At 50.7% G+C, this 23001-nt stretch overlaps 12 protein-coding genes across 13 annotated transcripts; 7 read left to right on the top strand and 5 right to left on the bottom strand.

Moving 5' to 3' along the window:
* Nucleotides 1–94: 94 nt before the first annotated feature.
* Nucleotides 95–1561, bottom strand: HMPREF1120_02988 (1-aminocyclopropane-1-carboxylate synthase; the record flags this gene model as incomplete). The annotated part of the gene is made up of 4 exons (XM_009157038.1): nucleotides 95–679; nucleotides 732–1147; nucleotides 1201–1405; nucleotides 1463–1561. The coding sequence occupies 4 exons, from the start codon at nucleotides 1559–1561 to the stop codon at nucleotides 95–97; spliced, it is 1305 nt and encodes a 434-aa protein (XP_009155286.1).
* A 204-nt stretch (nucleotides 1562–1765) lies between these two features.
* HMPREF1120_02987 (uncharacterized protein) lies at nucleotides 1766–2641 on the top strand (the record flags this gene model as incomplete). Its single annotated transcript, XM_009157037.1, has 2 exons — nucleotides 1766–2254; nucleotides 2312–2641. 2 exons carry the CDS (start codon nucleotides 1766–1768, stop codon nucleotides 2639–2641), a joined length of 819 nt encoding a protein of 272 aa, XP_009155285.1.
* A 135-nt stretch (nucleotides 2642–2776) lies between these two features.
* Nucleotides 2777–4277, top strand: HMPREF1120_02986 (membrane dipeptidase; the record flags this gene model as incomplete). The annotated part of the gene is made up of 6 exons (XM_009157036.1): nucleotides 2777–2846; nucleotides 2907–3060; nucleotides 3133–3445; nucleotides 3498–3574; nucleotides 3646–3735; nucleotides 3785–4277. The coding sequence occupies exons 1-6, from the start codon at nucleotides 2783–2785 to the stop codon at nucleotides 4275–4277; spliced, it is 1191 nt and encodes a 396-aa protein (XP_009155284.1). The 5' UTR covers nucleotides 2777–2782.
* Nucleotides 4278–4606: 329 nt separating this feature from the next.
* Nucleotides 4607–6612, top strand: HMPREF1120_02985 (DNA repair protein RAD50; the record flags this gene model as incomplete). The annotated part of the gene is made up of 4 exons (XM_009157035.1): nucleotides 4607–4861; nucleotides 4917–5244; nucleotides 5301–5394; nucleotides 5446–6612. The coding sequence occupies 4 exons, from the start codon at nucleotides 4607–4609 to the stop codon at nucleotides 6488–6490; spliced, it is 1722 nt and encodes a 573-aa protein (XP_009155283.1). The 3' UTR covers nucleotides 6491–6612.
* A 620-nt stretch (nucleotides 6613–7232) lies between these two features.
* On the bottom strand, nucleotides 7233–9291 carry HMPREF1120_02984 (long-chain fatty-acid-CoA ligase; the record flags this gene model as incomplete). Its single annotated transcript, XM_009157034.1, has 5 exons — nucleotides 7233–7582; nucleotides 7638–7967; nucleotides 8069–8448; nucleotides 8525–8819; nucleotides 8898–9291. 5 exons carry the CDS (start codon nucleotides 9289–9291, stop codon nucleotides 7233–7235), a joined length of 1749 nt encoding a protein of 582 aa, XP_009155282.1.
* A 283-nt stretch (nucleotides 9292–9574) lies between these two features.
* HMPREF1120_02983 (uncharacterized protein) lies at nucleotides 9575–11040 on the top strand. Its single transcript, XM_009157033.1, has 3 exons — nucleotides 9575–9961; nucleotides 10063–10240; nucleotides 10320–11040. Exons 1-3 carry the CDS (start codon nucleotides 9852–9854, stop codon nucleotides 10842–10844), a joined length of 813 nt encoding a protein of 270 aa, XP_009155281.1. The 5' UTR covers nucleotides 9575–9851; the 3' UTR covers nucleotides 10845–11040.
* A 214-nt stretch (nucleotides 11041–11254) lies between these two features.
* Nucleotides 11255–12021, top strand: HMPREF1120_02982. 2 transcript variants are annotated; one of them, XM_009157032.1, is made up of 2 exons: nucleotides 11255–11825; nucleotides 11919–12021. In XM_009157032.1, the coding sequence occupies exon 1, from the start codon at nucleotides 11463–11465 to the stop codon at nucleotides 11688–11690; it is 228 nt and encodes a 75-aa protein (XP_009155280.1). In that variant the 5' UTR covers nucleotides 11255–11462; the 3' UTR covers nucleotides 11691–11825; nucleotides 11919–12021. The 2 variants fall into 2 exon arrangements, with proteins under 2 accessions (XP_009155280.1, XP_009155279.1); XM_009157031.1 differs by having other exon boundaries at nucleotides 11255–11932.
* A 148-nt stretch (nucleotides 12022–12169) lies between these two features.
* HMPREF1120_02981 (uncharacterized protein) lies at nucleotides 12170–13645 on the bottom strand (the record flags this gene model as incomplete). Its single annotated transcript, XM_009157030.1, has 1 exon — nucleotides 12170–13645. One exon carries the CDS (start codon nucleotides 13643–13645, stop codon nucleotides 12170–12172), a length of 1476 nt encoding a protein of 491 aa, XP_009155278.1.
* A 763-nt stretch (nucleotides 13646–14408) lies between these two features.
* HMPREF1120_02980 (thioredoxin reductase GliT) lies at nucleotides 14409–16178 on the top strand. The gene is made up of 3 exons (XM_009157029.1): nucleotides 14409–15071; nucleotides 15129–15634; nucleotides 15726–16178. The coding sequence occupies exons 1-3, from the start codon at nucleotides 14635–14637 to the stop codon at nucleotides 15803–15805; spliced, it is 1023 nt and encodes a 340-aa protein (XP_009155277.1). The 5' UTR covers nucleotides 14409–14634; the 3' UTR covers nucleotides 15806–16178.
* A 57-nt stretch (nucleotides 16179–16235) lies between these two features.
* HMPREF1120_02979 (cytochrome P450 monooxygenase) lies at nucleotides 16236–18195 on the bottom strand (the record flags this gene model as incomplete). The annotated part of the gene is made up of 8 exons (XM_009157028.1): nucleotides 16236–16831; nucleotides 16882–17128; nucleotides 17187–17495; nucleotides 17553–17594; nucleotides 17645–17676; nucleotides 17736–17795; nucleotides 17853–18003; nucleotides 18067–18195. 8 exons carry the CDS (start codon nucleotides 18193–18195, stop codon nucleotides 16236–16238), a joined length of 1566 nt encoding a protein of 521 aa, XP_009155276.1.
* Nucleotides 18196–18726: 531 nt separating this feature from the next.
* On the bottom strand, nucleotides 18727–20764 carry HMPREF1120_02978 (uncharacterized protein; the record flags this gene model as incomplete). The annotated part of the gene is made up of 4 exons (XM_009157027.1): nucleotides 18727–19497; nucleotides 19556–19981; nucleotides 20032–20616; nucleotides 20705–20764. The coding sequence occupies 4 exons, from the start codon at nucleotides 20762–20764 to the stop codon at nucleotides 18727–18729; spliced, it is 1842 nt and encodes a 613-aa protein (XP_009155275.1).
* Nucleotides 20765–21218: 454 nt separating this feature from the next.
* On the top strand, nucleotides 21219–22973 carry HMPREF1120_02977 (uncharacterized protein; the record flags this gene model as incomplete). Its single annotated transcript, XM_009157026.1, has 4 exons — nucleotides 21219–21263; nucleotides 21310–21404; nucleotides 21459–22295; nucleotides 22346–22973. 4 exons carry the CDS (start codon nucleotides 21219–21221, stop codon nucleotides 22971–22973), a joined length of 1605 nt encoding a protein of 534 aa, XP_009155274.1.
* Between the last annotated feature and the right edge of the window lie 28 nt (nucleotides 22974–23001).

Raw genomic sequence — 23001 nt, 5'->3', positions numbered from 1 at the left:
CGGCTTACATGGTATGGATGAACAACTGTTTATATCGATTCCGGCCCTCTTTCTCCCACTAATATTGCCTACGGGCCGCTCGGTGGCGTACAAATCATGATTCGCCTTGCCGAATTCTCGATTTATTCTTTTTGGTGACCCGACTTGTCTGCTGCTCCTTTCTTGGACATCCGACGTCCCGACGCGTTTTCAATTTCAGCTGCCGATTTCCTGACATGTTTTGATCTTCAGCCGTCGTTGCTAAATCTAGCGCGACCCCAAGTTGGATGAGTGCGTCTCGGAGGTGTTGTGGTCTCATCGAGAAGACAAGCCGGAACCATCCTCTGGCGGCATCACCCGCATGGTAGGCCTGTCCAGTGCCGACGGCAATACCCGTGGCCTTGAGTATCTCTGCTAATCGTGCTTCGCTTACACCCACTTCACTAGCTGGAAGAAGCTTGGTAAAGACGTACAATCCCGCTGTTGCGGGGACGTACTCAAGTGCTCTCTGCTCGAGAAACGTGGTCATTATCTGATAGGACTCGGCTAGCCGGTCTTTGTTCGTTGAGATCAGCTGCGGCAGTTGCGGTGCTGTAAGGATGCCCAATGCCGACAAAGTGGCAAGGTTGGAAATCTGCAGGCATCCCGCAAACGACAGGGTTTTGAGCAATTCCGGGTTCTTCTGAGAGACGAGGGCGGACTGGAGCTGAATTGAGCCTTGGTAAGCGGCCAGTGGGTTCGGAGTCACTCACCAGCCGTATCCCACTGCACCCAAAGTCCTTGCTCATACTCCAGATAACGTGAACTTTTGAACGTTTGCATTCGGCTTGGACTGAATCTAGTGACAAGACGGATACGAAGGGCGAGGCACCAGGAGCAGCCTTGGAACCGAAGTTTGATAGTGCGTAGACCTCATCGGATATAAAATGCAGTCCTCGGCGCCCACAGAATCTCGCAAAGGAAAACAGGTTGTCCTCAGAATAGCAGCGACCCAGCGGATTGTGAGGATTGGTCACCACCACCGCTTTTACCGGGCTACTGGTGCTGTCCATTGCTTCCTCCAGTGCTCGAATAATGGCTGCTGAATCGAAAGAGTCTGTAAACTTGCCAAAGCTGACAGGGACTGGGTGCACCTGTGCTTGTTTTGCAATATGGAAATCGAACCCATCTGTGAAAATATGTTGGCGTGATTCAAGGTGGTCAGAAGCTATCAATACCTACTCCAGTAGGGCGTTGGGATCAAAACTCCGTCTCCAGTATTGCAGAGAGTCCGAATGAGAGTGGTTAAGCAGATTGATGCTCCTGCGGCGAGGGCTACGTGACACGGCCGAACCTCCTCGCTAGGCTGAAAATATGCGTTGAAAAGATTGGACAGCGCAGACAGTAGACCTGGTTCGCCCGCGATATCCTTGTTGTAGGACAGGTGCTAGAGTTGAAGAAGTTCAGAAAGGGTCCATATTGTGCATAAGATAAATGTACTTACGGAGGGCTCCAACTTCTCATGGAGGAAAGTCCGAACAAGACTTGTAGTCTCTTCTTGGATACATCGATTTTCCGCAATGGACAGGTCGTATTGGATCATTTCTTTCTCTTCTTGTCTGGATTACAGACTACCTAGCTCATCCAAGTTGTAGTACTGATTTTGCAAGCTAGCGCAGGCAGGACTCGAAATTTTTTCTACCATATATGGACCTTGCCCGGCGCCTTCATCCTCCTCCGCCTCATTCGGCACGGTCGGTGCGAACTTGGCGTGCGAAATCTATTTGATACACTGCATGTCCCCAAAATGCCCTTCGGTGACCATGATGTGTCGCCAGCATCCGAGATGCCAGATCCAAATCAACTGTACTTGAACAGTGCCATATGGTACTTTGGGTACGGCTCCAACATCCGCTCAGCCTCCATGACAAAGCGGGAAATAACGCCATTACAAGCTCAAGCGGTCGTGGTACCATCGTACATTCTGACGTTCGACATATTCGGAATCCCTTGTGCAGAACCTGCGTTCGCTAGCATAGCAACCTACCAGGATATTGAAGAAACGCAACAACATACACAGGTACCGCCGGTTCACGGAGTGGCGTACCTGCTGACTAGGGATGACTACCGTCGCCTGGTGCTGAGCGAAGGGTCTGGAGTAGGCTACGACGAAATCCAGGTTGAAGCTTTTCCGATCGCCAATACAGACTATACGCCTGGAAAAGGGATCATGGTGCACACGCTCAAAGCCAAATATCCGTTCAGACCTAACCGTGCGCCCAGTGTACGATACATGGTAAGACTTTTATTCCCTCTTTCGCATTACTATTCCAGCGTAGTGACAGAAGCCAAGTCACTTCTGATAGAAGGAGCTACAGAGAACGGCCTGCCCGAGTCATACATCCAGTATCTCAAGTCGCTGCCGACTTTTTCGGCCGGACAAAGCACATGGGCATCCCTAGGGTCCTCGCTTTTCCTGGGTTTCTTTGCCCGGGCCGTTCGAGTGTTGGCATATTCTACCAAGCTCGTTGTCAACGAAAAGGGCCACTGTCCTCGGCTACTTGGCACGGTCATTGTTTGGTTTTACTGGGGCATGTGGACCTGGCACGACTACGTTCATGCAAGACTGTGGGGCAGGGGAGACGGAGGGATAATCCACTACGGCGGCCTACGACTATCTTAGCCATCATTTGGCTCGCGAGCGGCTCGGCGCCCGATGGGGATGACTATGGACATGAGCACGCCTTAAAGCGTGTAGCCATCTATCTGCATACGAATATTTCGCACGAGACGTTCGAAGAAGTCACACTTGCTGCGGATCCCCATGAGCGACCAAACGCACTTCCTGCGCCGTGCGCGTCAACTACTTCGGGAAAGCCCCCTTGTCGGTGAATGAGCACAACTGCAATGGCATCAGCAATATGTCCTCGCTGACCCGGCCTCTTCAGATGGACACAATGACTTTCCCTACATGATCCGTGGGTTCTACGGCAACAACCTTGATGATGCACGTCTGCAGGATACTCCAATTGGCCAGACAGACCTTGAGAGACTTCATCGGAGCCAATTGGGCGGCCAATTCTGGAGTGCATATGTACCGTGGTACGGTCCTATTTCCGTTCAATATGGTGCTATCGCATTGAGATCGCTATGAGACTGAGGGACAATTGCTAGTTTTGCCTTGACAGATAGCGAAAAACATAGCCGACAACCGAATGAGATGGACCTGCGAGCAGTCTACGACACGTTGCAGCAGATTGACCTGATTCACAACTTGATGTCCAAGTATGCACATGTATTTGCCCTCGCATGGAACTCCAGCGACATTTTGCGCATCTTTCAATCCGGGCGACTGGCAAGCTTCATCGGCGTCGAAGGTCTGCATCAGATTGGAAACAGTGCCAGCGTGTTGAGGAGCTTCCACCGCCTAGGCGTGCGATATTTGACTCTCGCGCACAACAAAAACAACAGATTCGCAGACTCGGCGGTAAGCGCCAAACGGCCAGAGCCTTGCCCTTGCTCCCTCTGACCATCAACAGAATGATTCGTCCCAAATTCATGGTGGGCTAAGTTGCGACGGCCGGAGGCTTATCCGTGAAATGAACAGAGTAGGCATGTATGTTTCACACAGTTTGCTAACCAACTAGGCATGACCACCGCGCACATGGACTGACTGCTCTCTCTTAGGATCATAGATCTCTCGCACACGACGGAAGCTGTACAGCTTCAGGTGTTGGACCTTTCAACTTCCCCTGTTATATTTTCTCACTCTTCGTGGTAAGTTGTTCCGCTCCAAATATCACATACTGAGTCTAAGTATTACAAGCTACACCCTATGCCCACACCCCCGGAATGTCACGGACCAAGTTCTCGCCAAGTTAAAAGACAACGGGGGCATCATCATGATTTGTTTCCTCCCTGAGCTCTCCAAGTCGGCGCCAGATGTGGCAAGTTCTCTCCAAAGCGTGGCGGATCACATTATTTACGCAGTGTCGAAAGTCGGCTATGAGCATGTGGGGATTGGATCCGACTTTGACGGCATGCTTGAGGGTCCTGAAGGTCTGGATGATGTTGCTTGCTACCCGGCATTGATTGCTGAACTGTTGAGGCGAAATATGAAAGAGGAGCATGTCAAAGCAGTGATGGGTCTGAACGTCATTCGAGCCATGGCCGGCGTGGAAGCCGTCGCTCGTCGTGAGACTGAACAAGGCGTGCCTGCCTTGAATGATCAAATACCGAGTATCTGGACCGCTGAGCAAAAGCAGATGCTTATCAAACAAGGGCAGAGGCGAGGGTTACTGGCGAGCTCAGACCTTTGACTTAGTATATCTTGTGTGCAGGCTGATCGCGTTCTCACGAGCTGCGCCAATGCTGTTGTGGGCTGCATCATCATAGAATTAGCATAAGAGCTTGAATGACAGTTGCAAACTCGATACCAAGTGCATTGGTTCACGTGTGCACGCAGACAGAGACGTCGTAGTCCAGAGCCATGCCAACGGTCCGCTCGGCGGCACACATTGCTTAGGTACCAGGTAAACCCCATACGGAAACTGATCCACCAGGAGAAGCCCCTTGTAGTGTGGCTCTCAACATCATCCATCTACCTCACTTGCCTTGCATGTATTGCCTACTATTCATCTAAATCATCATGGGCAGAATCTCCCAGTCGCTTGAGAGGGAAGAGCTCCAGATGGGTGCGTCCAAGCCCGAATCTCGTCGGCTGTCCGCAGAAAGCCATGGAGACGCAAAGGAGAATGTCAAGCAGCAAGAGAATGAAATGCCGCCTAAGTCAGACGAATCTGCAAGCAGCAACGCTGCATCTCAAGACACGTCGCCTCACACATCTGGCCGGACAATCGTCCTGTTGTTGGGCGTCTGTCTGAGCGTTTTCTTGGTAGCTCTGGTACATCCATCGCTTGCCTAGCATTCTTTAAAGATCTATGCTCATTCCATAATAGGATAACACCATTCTTTCGACGGCTATCCCACGAATAGTCGACGAGTTCAAGGCTCTTGACCGCGTGAGCTGGTACGGTTCGGCATACCTCTTGACCAACTGCTCGTTCCAACTTGTGTTCGGCGCCATGTATTCCTCCTTCTCCATCAAAGGGGTACTTCTTTCCGCGATCTTGATTTTCGAGGTCGGCTCTGCCGTTTGTGGAAGTGCACAGGGGTCTGTGGCTCTCATAGTTGGTCGGGCTATCGCAGGGGTTGGGGCTGCAGGGATATTCCAGGGTGCTTTCATGGTTGTTGCTATAACTGTGGCGCCTCAAAAACGTCCCATGTGTGAGAAGAGACAACGTTGCCTGTAACATTGCAGATGCTGACCCCGGTTATATCAGATAACGGTATCTTCGGGGCGGTTTATGGCATTTCTTCCATTGTGGCACCCCTGATCGGGGGAGCATTCACTCAGCATGCCAGCTGGCGTTGGTGGTAAGCGTGGACCTCCGAGAGCCTGAAAGTTAAAAGCTGACGGATTCACAGTTTCTACATGAATTTGCCTATTGGAGCCCTAACTATTGGTGCTATTCTTCTATTTCTCAAAGTCCCGGGGACAGCGGTGAAGGCACCCCGCACGTTTGAGCAGCTTACCGTTGCGGTCCGCAAGATGGATCCATTGGGCTTGCTTTTCTTCCTGCCCAGCATCGTGAGTCTACTACTCGCCCTTGTATGGGGCGGCTCCAAATATGCCTGGTCGAACGGACGCATTATCGCACTTTTTGTCGTCTTTGGCGTCTTGATGATGGGCTTTATCTATGTGGAAATCCGCGCAGATAAGTATGCCATTCTGCGCCGGCACTTGCTGCGCCAACGCAACGTCTTGTGTGGTGGCCTATTCGCCTTCTTGCTTGCAGCAAGCAATTTCATGATCGGCTACTATATGCCTATGTGGTTTCAAGTCGTGAAAGGGGTTTCACCAACCAAGTCTGGTACCATGAGTTTGCCGACTATGATCTCGATGGTTCTCATGTCATTCGTCTCAGGAGGAATGATCACTCGTTTCGGCCGATACTTGCCATTCTTCTACCTCTCCAGCATTTTAACATCAGTAGGGGCAGGACTCATATCGACTTTCTGGGTCGATACTGGTCATTCCAAATGGATCGGCTACCAAGTGATTTTTGGCAGCGGACTCGGACTCGGAGTTCAGCTTCCCATCACCGTGGTGCAACTATCGTGTTCGCGCGAAGACATCGCAGCAGCAACATCTCTTATGGTCTTCTGTCAAATACTGGGAGGAGCAATTTTCATTTCCGTCGCCCAAACTGCCATCACCCAAAGTTTGAGGCATGGTCTCCAGCAGGCGCTGCCGGACATTGCGCCGACGCTGTTAAAAAACCTTACCGCGACTCAACTGGTCTCGCAGGTTCCCCCAGCACAGGCGCCAGTGGTTCGTCGTGTCTTTAATGAAGCCTTGAGATCCGAATGGCATATTGCTGCAGGTATGGCGGCTGGCACAATAGTTGCGGCGTTGGGCATCAAGCGGGTCAAGTTCCCCGGGAAAAAGATAAAAGACGAAGAGAAATAGGCCGAGTTGAATGCCCTAGGCTACATAAGCACAGTCTACATCTGCAAGGACATGCCGTATATACCGCGTCAGGACTCGATATGTACTGCCCGCTGAGAATGATAGCTCAAATTGGAGAGGAACAATGGACTGTGCGCGTATGCAAAGTCGAATTGTGTGACTCGATTGCGTAGCAGAGTGTAAAAACTCAGCACTTGTTTTACATTTTTTGTTCTGCACCTAGTCATGTGAATAAGTCTATAGTAGTTGAAGATCGATTCCATCCTACTTCGATAAAAACAAAAGCTGCTAAAATTGTTGTTCTCATATGTATTTATATATTATCATATGGCATCCGCTAACACTGACTTCCCCCCCAAAAGGGTCCATAATCATAAATATTGGGGGAAGGAAAAAAACAAAAAAAAAAAAAAAAAAAAAAAAAAAAAAAAAACAAAGCGATGAATTATGACTTCCTGTAAAAAAAAATGAATTGTCTTGATTCAAAGAAAGCCTGTGGATATAACATTGTTTTTACGGCGCCGGCCCGGTGCGTCAATAGGACAAATGTGAAAACGTACCGCCCTGAGCGAGAATCAACCCAGCTGAGAATCACAAGTTCCACGCCTGGCATATGAGGGCGTTGAACTGATACCATTTGCACCGTAAAGTCTTGTTGTGGTATGGTAGTTGGGCTACTCTGGGCCACGCTCAGTCATTGTATGGAAGGCTAAGGTCCTCTCGATGAATGGCACTGTTTCGTTTACAATTTATTCAACCGTCTCTCCGGCAATTGCTCCTTTAGCTTCTCGCCGATGCTTCTTAACGAATCCTTTCTGATCTTCCCACTCCCAGTCACAGGGAATTGTTTTGTTGCCTCTCCAGGGCCGACCCAGAAGAGATACCTTGGAGCTTTCTGTGGAGCAAGCACCAACCGTATCCAAACCCTAATCTCCTGAAGGGAAGGTTTGATCGCATCCTGAGCCAGTTGCAGGAACACGCCAATTTCCTCGCCGTACTTGTCGTCACTAATTCCAACTGCCGCTGCTTGAATGATGCCGGGAAACTCCAGAAGCCGCTCTTCGATCTCAAGCGGGTAAATGTTTTCGCCGCCTGTTGCATACATATGAGAAGTTGTGGGTGCAAGAGTGTCATAAATTGAACTCACCGCGGATGATGATATCTTTGATACGCCCAGTGATCGTACAGTATCCATCGTCGTCGAAGAAACCTTCATCGCCAGTGTGCATCCAGATCCTGCCGCTCTCGTCTTGAATCATGACCTCGGAGGTCTTGACGGGATTCTTATAGTATCCTTGCTGAACAAGGTAGCCAGAAACGGCAATCTCGCCTCTTGCTCCTCTGGGAAGGATACGTCCCTTTCCGTCGACTACCTTTGCCATTGTGTGCGGCAGCACCCGTCCCACCGTCTCGAGGTTCATCCTTAACGGGTCCGAAGGTACCGTCATGAAGCTTGAAGGAGAGGTCTCCGTCATGCCTGAAAGTGAAATCAGCCATGTGTTGTAGACCAAGCCAGGTCTCAACCATATATACCAAGCACGCAAAAGGATGAAAGGGCTGAGGTTGGGGGAAACTCACCGTAGCAAACGGCAGTGTGGCGGAATCCCAGCCTGTCTCGTAGCTGTTCTAGTAGTGTAGGCGGAACCTTCGTACCAGCTGCGATGCCGTTCTTGATTGTGTTGACCTTGATCCCGAGTTTGTCCACGGCAGCCATGATTGCGCTGAACATGGTCGGTACACCGTGGAGGATGGTACAACCCTCGGCAGCAAGAGCTCGGGCTACAGCATTGGCATCAAAGTCGCAGCTTGCATATACGATGGACGATCCGTGGGTGACTGCGGCTAACATGCCAGCGCAAAGCCCAAAGCAGTGGAACAGTGGGGGTGGACAACAGACGACGTCCTCCGGCACCAGCTGTAAGCAATCTCCAATGAATTTTGCGTTATTGATGAGGTTACTATCATGGTTAGTTTGAGCTCGCTCTGTTAATATTGGCTTTGAAAAGAGCTGAAACCAAATGTGATCGTACGTACAAGTGACTCAACATAACCGCCTTCGGATCTCCAGTTGTACCGCTGGTAAATTGGAGATTAACAATATCGTTGCAAGTGACTAGGTGTTCCGCACGAGTAAGGTCCGAGGATGGAATGTTGTTGCCTTTCTCTAGAAAAGCTTCCCATGATAGCAAAGGCCGTATTTGCTGTGTGCTATTTCGTACGAAGACAAGGGTCTTGAGCCTCAGAGCGGAAGCCTTTGTCCGTAGGAGCTCGACAATATCATCTGTCCTCTTGTGGTTGACCCAGTCTGAGACGAAAAAGGCAGTTGGGCCTGGATTAGTTCGAACCAGGTCAGTTGTGTACAGTGTAATAATGGGCTCCTGTGCAGACTCGGATGTTCCCAACTTACCAGTGTGTTGGATTGCCCTCTCGCACTCGAATGCAGTGTAAGTCTTGTTGAGGATAACCAGAACGGCTCCAATCTTTCCACAGGCAAAGAATAGCTCAATGAATCTCTCATCATCACCGCACAAAATCGCAACGTGATCCTTTCTCTTCACACCCAAGGCCAGGAGGCCTCGAGCTACAGCTTGGGTCCTTTCCCTCAGGTTAGCGTAACTAAGGCGAGCACCCGTCCATGGAACGACAATGGCGTCTTTCGAACCATACTTCTCTGCTTGTTTGTCGACAAGTTGGCCAAAAGTAATCTTGGTGAGGGGAGGATGTGTTGGCCCTTCGACAACCGATAGAGATTTGGTGGTAGAGTTCTGAGGAGTTTGGACCCCCGTCCTGGATTGTTGCATTTTCACCTTAGAGCACTGCAGTGTATGCTTGCACACTCAGGCTGTAGCATGTACCCTCCTATTGTGATATCAATGGCATGTCCAAGTCATAGAACAAGAGTGTCGAACAAGCAATACCAATCCCACCTCAGTTGTCTATGCTGTGGGTCCACTTCGCTTAGTCAGCGACGCATCGGAATTTGAATTAGTCTATGTCGACGGTCCGATCGGCAGCCGACGGGCCGGCAAATCCTGATCCTTGCCGGAGTCATTCCCCAAGCCAATGTAAGCTTGGGTCAAGGTGCTTGGATATCTAGTTAACACGCGCAGCAGAGTCGGGACCAACAACAATCAGGACATTGGGATCTAACATTGACCGCCAATGTGGGGATAGGATACTGGAACACTGTACTAGTGCCACCTGATTTGAAGGAGATCCAAACGAACTGATTAGGATACTGCTGTGCAGTTCCTATGGAAGGATGCTCGGCCAATGCTGGTCAACAACTAATGATGGGTGAAGACAGTTTGTCGATACCTAGTTGGCCAAATGTTCGGCCCGGAACCTTCAGTTGTTCTAGATGAATATATGTACGTCGCGCCGCAACCGAGAGATTTGCACATTGGAGAGCCTGCGTCATCAGGTAACCAAAATGACAGACATAGCGGCTCGGAACAAGGAGAAATTCGAGTAAGAAACAATCCATGTGCCTACCTATAAGATGGTGAAGGCTGTCCAGGTAATGAAGGGGCCATTTCGCAACATCGACTAACTTCCCTTCTTGTGCATAGCAAAGATGCATCTACTCACCTCTCGGACTGGGCCGAGCTCATCCAAGCCATAATCAACGAGCTAGTGGCAAGGCGACATTGGATGTCCAGTAAATGGGTAGACTCGGAGAGCTCTGCCGCCGGGTGCCGAGATATCAGGCTCCTGGACTACGCATGCGGCAGCGGCACGGTTTCAAAGGTATGTGGATCATGGTTCGCCCTCCAGCTGCCATGGTAGGACTGACTTGGTGTGCGCCCGGCTAACAGCACGCGTACAGGCGCTTCTACCATTTATCACCCAGGCTGTCGGGCTTGATATATCAACAGGCATGGTTTCCGAGTATAACAAGTGGGCTCAGAGCACAGGCTTGGACTCTGATAAAGTTTGGGCGTACGAATATGATATGTTGGCTGGAGGAGAGTCCAAACCTCTCCCGCAACAAAAATTATCCGACTTTGATATCGTCGTTGTGAGCATGGCGTTGCACCATGTTTCTGACCCCACGAAGCTGATGCAGCGGTTGGCCAAATGCCTCCGGCCTGGCGGCACCTGTGTGATCCTCGACCGAGTTCCTGACTCGACATCCTCCAGGACTGACGTTACCCTTTCCACAAGTCAAGCCGAAATGCTCAAAACCGTCAACCAGCACGGCTTCAGTGAAGGAGAAATGCGACGACTCTATCAGGATGCGGGACTTGGCCATAAGTTTGACTATGTGGTGATCCCGCACCCTTTCAAAGCCCAGGTCTTTGGCCAAGAGCTCTCTATCACTGGATTTATAGCTCGAGGCGAGTTGGTGTAGAGGCCGGAGAAAGGAATGTTTCAGCATCTTCAATCTAAACAATATAGTATAAGAAGGGAATGTCTTAAGGTATGTAACCGCAGCGCGGAAACCAACCATTGATTCGTTTGTGCCTATCGGCATCTCCGACTTTCCGGTATGCCCGGTCGTGTAGATAAACGGACTACTAGTAGTTCATATTCACCTAATTAGTTCCCACTATCTTTCTCCTCAACCCATACAAGTGTAAAGAGTACAACATCTCAGTCAAACTCCACGACCCCCTCCCTGCCTCACCCCAATAGCACGTACAGCGCCGTCGCAGACCCCATGGATCTGAGCCCGCTCAAACCTTTCTTGAAGACACCCTTCATCAGCGACATTTTGGAAGATCCTGCCTGGGAAGTTAGCAATGCTCCGGAACCTAGATACGAAGGTCACGACACATTTTGGTACGAGCTCTTGCGCGGTCCCAGAGGCGTGCGTGCGCAATGCTTGCTTTGCCGTCGGCCGCAGCAAGAGCTTGCTGAAGCATGGAGAGAGACGAGACACTTGTTGCGCCTAGGTAATGCTCTCACGAGTAAGCAAGGAGTGTGTCACGGGGGCCTTTTGGCAGTGATTGTGGACGAAGTAGCTATCATGACTATCAGACACTACGGGTTGGACGGCGGGACGGATCCTTCAACTGCGTTCCTGAATGTTACGTACACGAGACCTGTCCCAGCGCCGGGAGTGATAATGGCAACAGTCAATGTCGTTGAAATCATGAGGCGGAAGATCAAGCTGCGGATATCAATCCTGGATGGCCATGGCCAGTTGTGTGTCACTGCAGAGATGTTGGTGGTAACTGCAATACCGCGACTTTGAGGCTCGGATTTGGTGGTCCAATTAATCAACTACCTGATTGAGAGAGAACGTCTACTATGCCTACGCTAGTTGAGCACAAATGGCCACAACGGCGGCAGAGCACGCTCGAGGCAGGCCGGCTCGGTGAGATAAATTGTAAGCTCTGACTGATGGGAAAACACCACACCTCTGCCGGTCATGGCTTTGTCGTACCCGACTCTCACTAATGTTTTCCAACCTGCTATCCAGGGGTTGCGCTAGCCCTGATCAACCTTTGTGCAATGTCACCCCAGTCAGTTAATGCAGTGCCAGTTACAGCCTTAGTATCATGATCTGCGACCCAAGCTCTTCCAATTATGACAAGCACAAACAAGAAATTGCGTTGGTTGTTGGCTATCTGATGATGGGTCCCCAGAGACAAGACGCATGGTCGTTATGTGACACTTGTTCGTGCACATGTTCGATCGGTTGAGAAGTAATTCACTTGTTCTATTGATTGATTACTTCTCAGCTGAAACCAAGTTTTGATGCTCACTCTTCTTCCTTAACAGAAAGGTCGCTTCAGGAGGAACAGAAGTCGTGTTGATCGTGTTCCTCACCCGGAAGCTCCTGTCTTTGACCTGGACGTCGAACTTGGTGAAGAACATGTATGTTAGAATCTTGATTTCGTGAATCGCCAGCTGCCGGCCTGGACACGCCCATCTCCCCAAGCCGAATGTAAGAAAGTCTGCGTTGCCCTGGACAGCCGGTCGCCCTTTCTTCTGCCACTGAAAGCCATCAAACGTATTTCCATCTGTACCATAGTTGTCCGGGTGTTGATGTGCTCGGGCAATATGCACGAGACACATGGCGTTCTTAGGGAGGACGTATGGTCCAACTCGTACCGGCCTTGTCGTTTGCCTTACAGGACCCCAAGTGTCGCCTTTTGTCCGCAGTACCTCACGAATAAATGAGTCCAGGAGAGTAAGCTCGTTAAGCTTTTTCACAGTCAAACTTTCATTGGCTGGAGCGACAGCATTCCATTGCTCCTGGATTGCCGGTAAATATTCGTCTTGTTTTTCCGCCAGCTTGATCAAGACCCAGAATCCGGCAACCACGGTCTGGTGGACTGAGGCGAATATCAAGCCCACGCAGAGAACAATAGCCCATCCAAAACCAGCAAGGGCGCTAAGCCCGGTTTTGCCGTCATAGTTCTTCACAAGGAGGGTGTCGAAGAGAGGGACGAACTGGCCGGGACGTGCAGCAAGGCCGTTTGCCAGGTGTTGATGACGAGTACTCCAAAGTGTGGGCACAATAGCGAAGAAGAAATGAGGAATGATGGTAAAGAATACGGCTCGGAGGCCATTGAGCAGGACCCATAATGATGGCGCCCAGGGCCACTCGTGCGTGTTCTCGTGCATACCGGTCATCTGTGCCATAGCTACTGCCACAGCAGCAAAATGGCGTCCTGCTTTGGAGGATGAATGTGCGTTCCCCAGGATCATGACAACCATGGCGTGTGAGACTGCTAGCTGAATACGGGAGAAAACATCTGGGAACTCGACCCGCGTCTTGTCGTTGGCTGGATCCGGTAGCTCGTCGGCCATCCGATCGAAATAGGTGCGAAAGACAGGAAATACTTGGTCGATAATTGAAGTCATTCTCGGCTGTACGCCAGTTTCGACTATGCCGTCGACGTCGTGGACAAAGCGACCGTTGTCGAAGAGCGCTATGAAGCCCAGGTGGAGTAGATCGAACGCTGCCTTCTCGAAAGTATAGTTCTTTGAGTCGGTAAGCACATCGTATGCAAACCGATGGTCGATAACATATTCGTTACGGCCATGTCGAGGGACAATGACAACAGGACCATGTTCGTCTAATGCTTGATTGTAGGCGTCGTTGACTTTGTCAGATTGTCGTACTTCTCGAGGAATCTGGACCACTGGAGGTGAAGGACCCTCGAGGGGCTGTACCAGCTCCACCTTGGGCGTAGCCATGTTAGGAACAGCAACAGTAACGCACGCAATTAATGGTGACCAGAAGGGACCGGGCTATATTCCGGAAGGGTTATGGCTTTTTTAGCTCCCGTGCCTCTAACAGTATGAATCAACCTACTTATAAGCATAGCGGAACGACCTCGCAGCGTAATCGATTATATGTTCGGTCCTTACCTAGGTACACGGCACTTAGTCATATCACCTTTCATCTGACAGTGTACCCAAGTGTGTCCTGCCAGCCCGCCAGTGAGGCAGTCTTTAGGTCGCAAAGTGGCCCACCCCACTGTTTGGCAAAGCGCCGAACGGACCGCGAAGCTTGCATGTGTGCGTGGGGTGTTTTTACTACTCATGCAGCCATTGCTATTTCGGGTCTTTCCAGGTGCGAAACAGGACTGACCCGTACGTTGGCCATTGGTAGGAGACACTTTCGCCTGGACCGCCTCAAGACAGGGGAAACGGGTGTCATCCAGGGAAGAGCAGGGACTATGCGAAGCTGCGGAAGCTGCCCAGGTAGAACCAGTCAAGACACAGAAGACGAACAAGAGATGAAGAGAAAAATAGACTACCTCAGTGTGGAAGGCGTTTAGGGAGTTGGAACTCGGTAGAGGTAGTTGTTGTGCTGCACAGTGCTGTACAGCTGGTATTTACCTAACATTTAGATTTGAGTACATCAAGTCGATGGCGGGGATTTGTGCCAAGACGCGGCTGGGATCGTGAAAATCATATACAATATCAACCCACCAGTTTGATCAGTCCTGCAGGACATCCAGGAGCCGGGGATTTGTGAGGTCAATGTCAGAATTCCGAGCTTCAAGCTGGCCCCCGATGCGCATTCCCCATCGGTGCGTAGGGTGGGTCCTAGGTGCAAGTCTTTCACCCTAGTCCGCATAATGTGAACGCCTGTGGCTAGCAAGGCCTTGTTCTGAGATATATACCAGTGGCATGCCCTTACAATTATATCCGTGGGCGATGAATTGTTCTGGTACACTATGGCCTCCTCTATCAAAGACGCCTTGATCATTGGGGCTGGTCCCGCAGGCCTTTCCGCGGCTCTCGGATTGTCCAGGGTCCACCTAACCAAGATAGTCTTCACCAAGCCGCGGAACGCTGGCTTCAGAAACCAAGGCGCCCACGAGATTCACAATGTTTTGACCAGAGACGGCACCCCACCTGCAGAGTTTCGCCAGATTGCGAGAGACGAGATTCAGAAGTACGGCACCACCGAATTTGTCGAGGCAGAGATCACTTCTCTCAAGAGGGTAGAACCGGAGAATGGCGATGGCAATGCTGGCACATCAAGCTACTTCGAGGCTGTGGATAGCCAAGGCCGCAATTGGCATGGGAGAAAGGTTATTCTGGCCACCGGTTCTACTGAGGTTTTGCCCACGGACATTCCAGGATACAAAGAAAATTGGCCTCAGAACATGTAGGCCCCCAATCTTGGTCTTGCGTCAGGCACCGGCCAGTTGACATGATCATCCAGATTCCAATGCTTGTTCTGTGACGGCCACGAAAGATCGCATCTCCCGGCTGGCATTATTGGATTCTCGCCGATCCTCGCGCACGCGGCGCCGCTGTTGCTTCTTTTAGCCACCGAATCATCCGGCCCGCCAACAGTGTTCAGTAACGGCCCAATACCAGAGACCGAGCCGATGCAGAAGGCTCTGGACAATGTTCGAGCCCTGGGGTGCAAGATTGAGACTAGAAAAATCGCACAGCTCGTGCCCGCCCAAGCACCCGACGTCGGCGTTACCGTGGTTTTCGAAGATAACCAGCGGACGCACGTCGGATATCTGACTGACAGACCAACCACGGTATTGGCTAGTCGACACCTGATAGACCAGCTTGGGCTTGAAGTCGAGACACATCCGATCATGGGAGAAAACATCAAGGGTGTTGAGTTGGGCGGTGCCACCAAGATCCCTGGGCTGTTTATTGCCGGTGATGCCGCCACTCCGCTAAAGGCGGTGACGAACGCCATCAGTTCTGGTAAGTCATCATTCTTCCAACGAATTCGGCGCTGTCAAACCCCCTAGGATGATCCAATTGTTTCTTGCTTACCGATGTTTCCTTCACGTAGGATCCAATGCCGCTGCGGTCATAACCCAGCAGATAGCCGCAGAGAACCTACAGAGAAAACTCGCATCCCGTCTGGCCTAGAAGAATCTATGCGTCGCCCTGGCCCACCCGGGATTATGGAGAGAAATGCGCAACGTTCTAAGTTGATTGGGTTTGTAGGAAGCACCAGTAGGGGACTTCAGATATACATGGATCACTCAGTCGCTGGACCCCATGGCCGTAACAATCTATCTGCTTCTGCGAGATACCTCAGCTGCTAAGACCAAGAGTTTCTTGTCATAGTCTGCACCTAACACTGATGGCCCCTCTGGAGTTCTTATCTGACTGAGACAATATGCAAAAGGGCAAACTTCCCGCCGCGTCAGCAAATATAGGAATTGTCCCTGTAAAAAGCATAATTCAGCAAGTCATATATGAAGCAATGGAATGTGTGACGACTTAAACAAATCTCACAAACTTTTCTATCTCCAATTTGTTCTAGCAGCCAGCAGAACTATCCTCGTCCAATATTCTAACCCGTCTTCGCAGGAGTAAATTTGAGAAACGGTCCATTCTTCTCGCCTGCTGCGAAGTGATCTTTGACATGGAACTCCAGCGGCAACGGATCGCGGGACTCAATCTCGAACAAGTACGCCAGCCTAGCAACTGTCAAGTATATGGTCTGGTAAGCCATGTTTTTGCCGATGCAGCCACGTGTGCCGGTGCTGAATGGATACCAGCACGAGCGTAGTCTCTGGATCTCTTCCTCGGAGTCGACCATCCAACGCTCTGGCTTGAAGATCTGTGGTTCAGGATACGCATCGGGATCACGGTGAATTGTCCAGGTCGGGATACCGACTTGAGCAGCAGGTGGAATGTAGTGTCCATCGATCGTCCCTCCCTCAGGGGCCTCTCTTGTCAGATAGCCGGGCACACCAGGGGACATGCGCAGAGCTTCGTCAACACATGCTCTCATGTATTTGCAATCCAGCAGCTTCTTCCCGCCGACAATGTCCTCAACAGATGCAAACGTGGAGCGGATTTCTTGCTTAAGTTTGTTGTAGCAATCCGGGTACCGGGCGAGGTAGAAATAAAGTCCGGAAAGTGCTGTTCCAGTCGTGTCGCTCGCTGTTACCGGTTAGTCGTAAGGGGTATGATCACAGAGCAATACCAATTACCTGCGATGATGAGGACCACGGCTTCGTCGGAGAGTTCTTTGAAGTCCATACTCTCGCCTGTCTCTTTGTTTTTGTAGTTGAGTAGGAGCTTGAAAATATCATCCGGTCCATTGCCAGACTTCTCCTGGTTGATGCGGTGGGTGACTTGATTGTCGACATAGGCGCGAAATTTCTTGTTGTCTGCCATAATCTTCAGGAACAAGAGAGGAGCCAGGCCCCAATGTTCAATTTGGGGGTAAGCTCCTAGCTGTGTGATCGCTCCGTCAACACCATATGAAAGATCTCCACGGTAGGGCTGCACTTACAATGACCTGGCTGTGCTGGTAAGCGTCAATGAGGGGCTGAATGAAATGATGATCGTCCTTGGTGAGCATATCATAGCTTTGGCTGAAGGTGAGTGTGCCCATAATGTCGTATGTAAGGTAAGAGAACCACCGAGACATGTTCTTGTACTCGCCACCGAATGTTGTTGGATCAGCCAGTTGCTTGCAGAATAACCGGATCTTATCCAACATGACAGGCTCGTAAGACCTGACAGCGGCTTCACTCATAGCGTGAGAGATGATTCGCCGCTTACGAGCGTGAACGGCTTTGTCGGTGGTGCTGGCCAGGTTCTTCGCCAAAATTTTAGTACCCAACTCATCTGTTTGGAGGGAGACACAACTTACCACGAGAAGTTGCTTTTCCTTAGGTCCTCGAGTGTAGAACATGGCCTTGTGTATCATTAGCGATCACAACTGCGAACCACCAGCCATCTTTTTACCTTCTCAAAGCGAGTTCCAGGGCCGTACATTGCTAAATGAGAGTTTAGCCTTCAGGAGAGTCCATTGCTTGGAGTGTAGGGTACCACTAACTTTTTATTGCGTTCGGGGTGCATATTGAGACCAGATTCGGCTCCACACGGACAACTTTGCCTGATCCCGGTCAACTGCCGTCCAACGCCCAGTTATTCATGGGAAAACAGCAAGTACCATATTTCTTGTGTAGCTTGTCGATGACTAGATGTCTGTCGCCCGTCCACACCCAATAAAGGCTGGGCAGGATGCTGATGCGCCATAGCAATGGACCCTTGTAGTGGGAAAGCGGATGGAAATAAAGGCGATAGATAGCCGACCAAATGCACTATTGGCAGAGTCAGAAATTCGCAAAACCATGGTACAAATGTGCATGTTTGGAAGTACTCACCCAGATCACGAATAGCCCAGAGATTATTGCTGCCACCACCGGAAGGCTTGCCTCATCTTTAGCCCTTTGTACCAGCTCCGCTGCCTGGCTGGTCAGCGTTCGGGCTATCGAAATCTCCTTTTCTGGCATTGTTTGCGCCCCCCTGTCTCTTCCTTGACAGTTCTTCGATGCAGGGAGGAGATCTACAGCCAAATGTACAGAAGAGATACCAGAGTCCTAAATGCTCTACAGCTGGACGCTGACACCTCTGGAGCATAAAATCCATGATGTCTTGATTGGTTGAGCATCGGTTGCCGATGGTGGTGCTCTCCGGCGGCTGAGGAATTATCGGTGTCCATATACGGTCCGAAGGTGAACAGAGTATAGAGGGTTATGGACTAGCAATGCGGGGGCGGAATGCTGTAGCCCTTACCCATCAACATTACCTAGGGATGGCCAGCGCTCAGGCCGAGTCCGGCCCACAAAGATTGTTCATAGCCCTAATCAAATAACTGCATGTGATAATTGTAGATTAGTAACCGTATACTTATTATTGGCAGGACCCATGAATTTGCAGAGCACACAGGAAGATACTGTACCTAGGTGTAATGGCCAACTTATCACAGGCCTCAGAGTACTAGATGCAATGTTCGGAAGCCTCAAACGATATGGAGCCGGTTGTTAATTGTTTGTTCCAGCCTGCCGGATTGGCAAACTCCATATATTGTTCAGATCGACGAGCCACGCCTTGATCCCGGTGTCCAGCAAGCCCGGGTGCCAGCTATGTCCCTGCGTCCACTGTCTGAATCCCTCTGTAACAGGGCAAGACACGTTTTCCAGTAGTCGAACACTGGGCTCAGTCTCTGGCCACCGGCCCACGGCCTTCCACAGAATATCCAGGATGATGCCCATAGTTCTGAGAAGTATACCTGGTTCAATGTCATCAACTTCGAAACCGCTCGGGGGTAAGTGTCGTTGTGTTGCCTCAAGCATAATATACAAGAGAAAGACGCCCAATTCGAACATGTGGTAAGCGGCGTGCCAGTAGTAGAGCAACATCCCGTTCTTGTCGTTAATAGAGTAGATGTGAACAACTTTCAGCGCAGACCTTATGCTCTGTTGTCGCATACCCAGGTGTGGGACGGGGTAACCTGGAGACGGTCTGTTCAAGCGAAAGATGAGGAAATGGTAGATGATGTCGTCAAACTGTATCGTCTTCGCCAGAACGTCGTCGACACTGCTATGCGTTGCGCTATGCCATGCTTCTAGCCGACTGATCAACCCTGCCTGCCAGTCTTGAAATGCTTGAAATGACATCTGGTTCGATCCAGGAGAGTACATCATGGTTAGAGCCTCCAGCTCAAGCATCCTTGCCGACCATACGTGTGGTGCGACGTATGAAGAATGGCTGAGAAACGAGTTAAGCATGCCGTTGGCCGATATATATGGGAGCTGCAATATACTTGAGCACTGATCTCTCACCACATAGGTTCCTTGTCAGGCGACCTACCTGTGTGGATACTTCGGTAACAGGCAAATTAAAAGGCCGGGCTGGAATGTAATGAACGTTGCTTCCGGTTCGGTTAGCGTCGCGATGGGCAACTTGGGGGAGCACTTGCCAATTCATTATGTAGGTAGACCAGAAAAGTATGCGCCTGTCGTCTCGTTGCTTTTGGCTAAGCAGCCCATCTCGGTCAGCAGCTACCTCATGTTGTAAGCCCATCTCAAGGGCCAGGCTCATGGCAGCACCGGAACACATGAAGGGGTCACAGGCATGAGGATGGAGAAATCCGTAATGAGCAAGCAGCAGCATCGCACGTAGAATCTCGTGGCCAGGTCCGTCCAAAATGAAGGGCAAATGGAGCTTTGCACCATTCCAGAACTCTCGACCCAGGGTTGTTGCCCGTTGTCCATCGAGCCGAGTAAGGGTCGTAGCCTGAGTAGCCGATTAGTCAGAACAGCTTATACTAGACCATGAAGACATACGCTAATAGCAAGAGCCATGCCTAAGCTGAAATGATCAAAATGAGACGCTGAAACTCCCGCAGATCCGGTTGTGGACATGACTCGTAACAAGGACTGATCAAGTTCGTCTTCATCCAGAAAAGGATATTGAGCGAGGTAGGTGTCCTTATAATTCTTCAACAACATCCTGACGACTTCCTCCGGGACCGATGTCAATGGTCTTCCTCTGTTCTCGGCTGGATCAATGTCGTCCAGATTCTTGGTGGTGCAACTGCTCGCCTGAATGCTCAAGAACGGTGCAGAAGACAACAAGAGCTCCTCGCAGAGACTGAAGTCGCGACAAGCGCCACTGGCACCAGAACGAGACTTGAACCACATGGCACCCGCTCTTGAGTCCAACTCCGCAGTAGCATACTCCAGTTCATCAAGAGCTTTCCCAATGCCGAAAGGGTCGCTCGCAGTGTGTGCAGAGCTGAGAGATTCGAGGCGTGATTCTAGCTGTTGAATACGGCTCTTCAATTCCGCCAGCACACTTCGAGGTGCGGCGCCGCCGACTGAAGCGTCATAGCCTGTGCACTCAACACCCGCTGAAGCACAGGCGCCACACTGTGGGAATTGTGCATCGCACTGCCTTGCGACTGAGTAAAGACAATGCCTTCACAATACAAAAACAAATGTAGGTACATGTACACACCTTTGCTTTTCGTCGACGGCACCTCGCGCAAGCCTTGCCGACACGCCGATTGGGTTGCATGCCTCCTTTGGAACTGGTTTGCAGGTTTTATCGCGTCATTTGGACAAGCAGCTCTTAGATCCTACCACTGTAGAGCGCACGAGTAACAAGTAGGAGAGATTCAGATATCAGATACCTTATCATCAGACTTGCTGTGGTTGGTTTCGCCGAGGGCCACATTTGGCGAAAACGAATACGGCACGTCATACAGCTCAAAACGTCGTTCTTGGCTACCTTACCCAACGTACCTAGGTATACGTACCTGGTACCTACAGGTACCTAGGTAGCTAGCTACCTAGGGATTCTCCCTTGTGCCACCAGATAAACCAGCACTTTCCACCCTTCGGCCCTGCTCGGTCCAATCTCATCCCTTCAGAAGCACGTTGCATCAAAATCAGTTATGAAACTGTGGAAAATATAGACTCGATATTCTGGAGCAAGATTGGGACTGCACCGCCCTAACACCAGCGCTCTCATGGCCACGACAACCTGCACGCAATGCAGGAATCGCAAGATCCGGGTGTGTTGTATTCGTACTCGCTGATGACGCTGCTGACATGGAAAAGTGCGATACAGCCCTTCCGGTATGTCGATCATGCAAAGCCAAAGGATTGGAATGCACTTTCTTCGATGTATCATGTGATGCCGAAATACCCAGACGGTAGGACTCGCCATGTTGTAGCTCTTGTTCATCACATATAGCTGACGCCCCTAGTGAGCTCGATGCATTGAGGCGGCGGGCTGCCGACCTGGAATCGGAGCTAGAAAGGAAGCTGGAAGTTACATCAGCTCGGGACCCGGGAGTTATCTTCCAAAATACGAACCTGGGTCAAGCACATTCACAGTATATTACTCACAGGCGTGGGTTGTCCCGCTCAACCGTCTCGTCAGAACTAATCTCATTCATGAGGGTGATAACACCACACTGGATGACCTTTTCATTCCAACCACCGAGGTTCGTCGCAAAAGCAAAGCTGCAGGAAGTGGCGGCCTCGACTTGGGCAACGGACACCTTGAGCAGCCGATTCCCCGAGAAAAAGACAAGCATTGCTTATGGCGAGAAAAAGCAGATCACTTTGCGGGCTCTCGTCAAACACTGGACAGAAGTCGTCCAGCCCGATTTTCCACTACTGACTGCTGAGCAGCTGGCGTGGCTGGAGAAGGTCGATGTTCGCAGCCCCGATCTGGAACAATCACCTAGACTCAGAAGTGTCATTGCAGCAGGAGTCTACTCGGTGTCCGCTGCCTTGGTTGCTCGAGACTTCAATCCCGATCTTGAGAAGCTGTCAAAGTCATATCTACATGACCTAGATAGTATGCAGATCCCAGGCTCTTCATCTGACGACCCTGAGCCGCTCCGAGCGGAGATTCTTGCACTTTTGTTCAAGGCATTGCACCAGTTTGCCAACCCAGGTGAACAGAATATCAACCTTCACGTCTTTATCACTCTGATTTGTCGGAGGTACACGCAATATTTTGGCGCCAAAAGTCATCCCGCTCGCTGCCAGAAAGATGTCGCCCAACTTGGGTTATGCTTGTACATCTTAGAAAGGTTCGGGACATGTGTGAAAAAGTAGAAGTTCAAACTGACTGTTTATCCAGCACTGTTTGTCTACAGCTTGGTTTGCCCTCGGCACTCGTATTGAGTCTACATGGGCTCCACGGAGTATGGCCTGAGGCCATTTTGCAAAAGCAGGTCCACGAAATTGAGTTTCGGACAGTCAATTGTTCAAACCAAGATTTACATGCATTGCTCAATGAAGCCAACATACATGCGAAGGACAGGGACCTACACCATGCCCACACAAGGAAGTGCTTGGCGCTGTACAGACTGGCTCTCAGGGAGGCTTCTTCTGCCCTCACTGCCAGCCCCTATGTTCCGCAATACTATGGTGAGGTGATCATCATGGCTATGGCTGCTCGAGAATTTCTGGAAGAAACGTCCCTGCGAAACGATCAATTCATGCTGTTCAGTATGCAGCTCGCCACTGAACACGTTCTTCAAGCGGCTGCTATTCTTAGCGCATATCTCATCATGTTGTCAACAACAACGACAACCACCAACATGAACCAACAACCACCTGGCCTTAGCCGAACAGACGCCATGCTTTGCTTGACGCAGGTATCTGCATTGCTCGCATCGTTCAAGCTTCGCTGGAAGTCGTCTTCGGTCTATGTGCGACTTTGGGATGCCCTTTGCGAGCTCATATTGTCCATGACAACGCGTTGAGCGCAGTGAGCAGTTCAATGACACCATC

This window comes from Exophiala dermatitidis (assembly GCF_000230625.1).
Source record: "Exophiala dermatitidis NIH/UT8656 unplaced genomic scaffold supercont1.2, whole genome shotgun sequence".
Taxonomy (NCBI): domain Eukaryota; kingdom Fungi; phylum Ascomycota; class Eurotiomycetes; order Chaetothyriales; family Herpotrichiellaceae; genus Exophiala; species Exophiala dermatitidis.
This window is presented reverse-complemented; position numbering and strand designations above follow the sequence as displayed.

Bases quoted from the DNA above. Each gene is read 5' to 3' on its own strand.
- HMPREF1120_02983 (XM_009157033.1), top strand. From the start codon at position 9,852: ATGAATATATGTACGTCGCGCCGCAACCGAGAGATTTGCACATTGGAG. The intron at 9,962-10,062 runs GTAAGAAACAAT...TCTTGTGCATAG, and splicing joins CGGAACAAGGAGAAATTCGA to CAAAGATGCATCTACTCACC. The intron at 10,241-10,319 runs GTATGTGGATCA...GCACGCGTACAG, and splicing joins GCAGCGGCACGGTTTCAAAG to GCGCTTCTACCATTTATCAC.
- HMPREF1120_02982 (XM_009157032.1), top strand. From the start codon at position 11,463: ATGACTATCAGACACTACGGGTTGGACGGCGGGACGGATCCTTCAACT.
- HMPREF1120_02980 (XM_009157029.1), top strand. From the start codon at position 14,635: ATGGCCTCCTCTATCAAAGACGCCTTGATCATTGGGGCTGGTCCCGCA. The intron at 15,072-15,128 runs GTAGGCCCCCAA...ATGATCATCCAG, and splicing joins GAAAATTGGCCTCAGAACAT to ATTCCAATGCTTGTTCTGTG. The intron at 15,635-15,725 runs GTAAGTCATCAT...TCCTTCACGTAG, and splicing joins GACGAACGCCATCAGTTCTG to GATCCAATGCCGCTGCGGTC.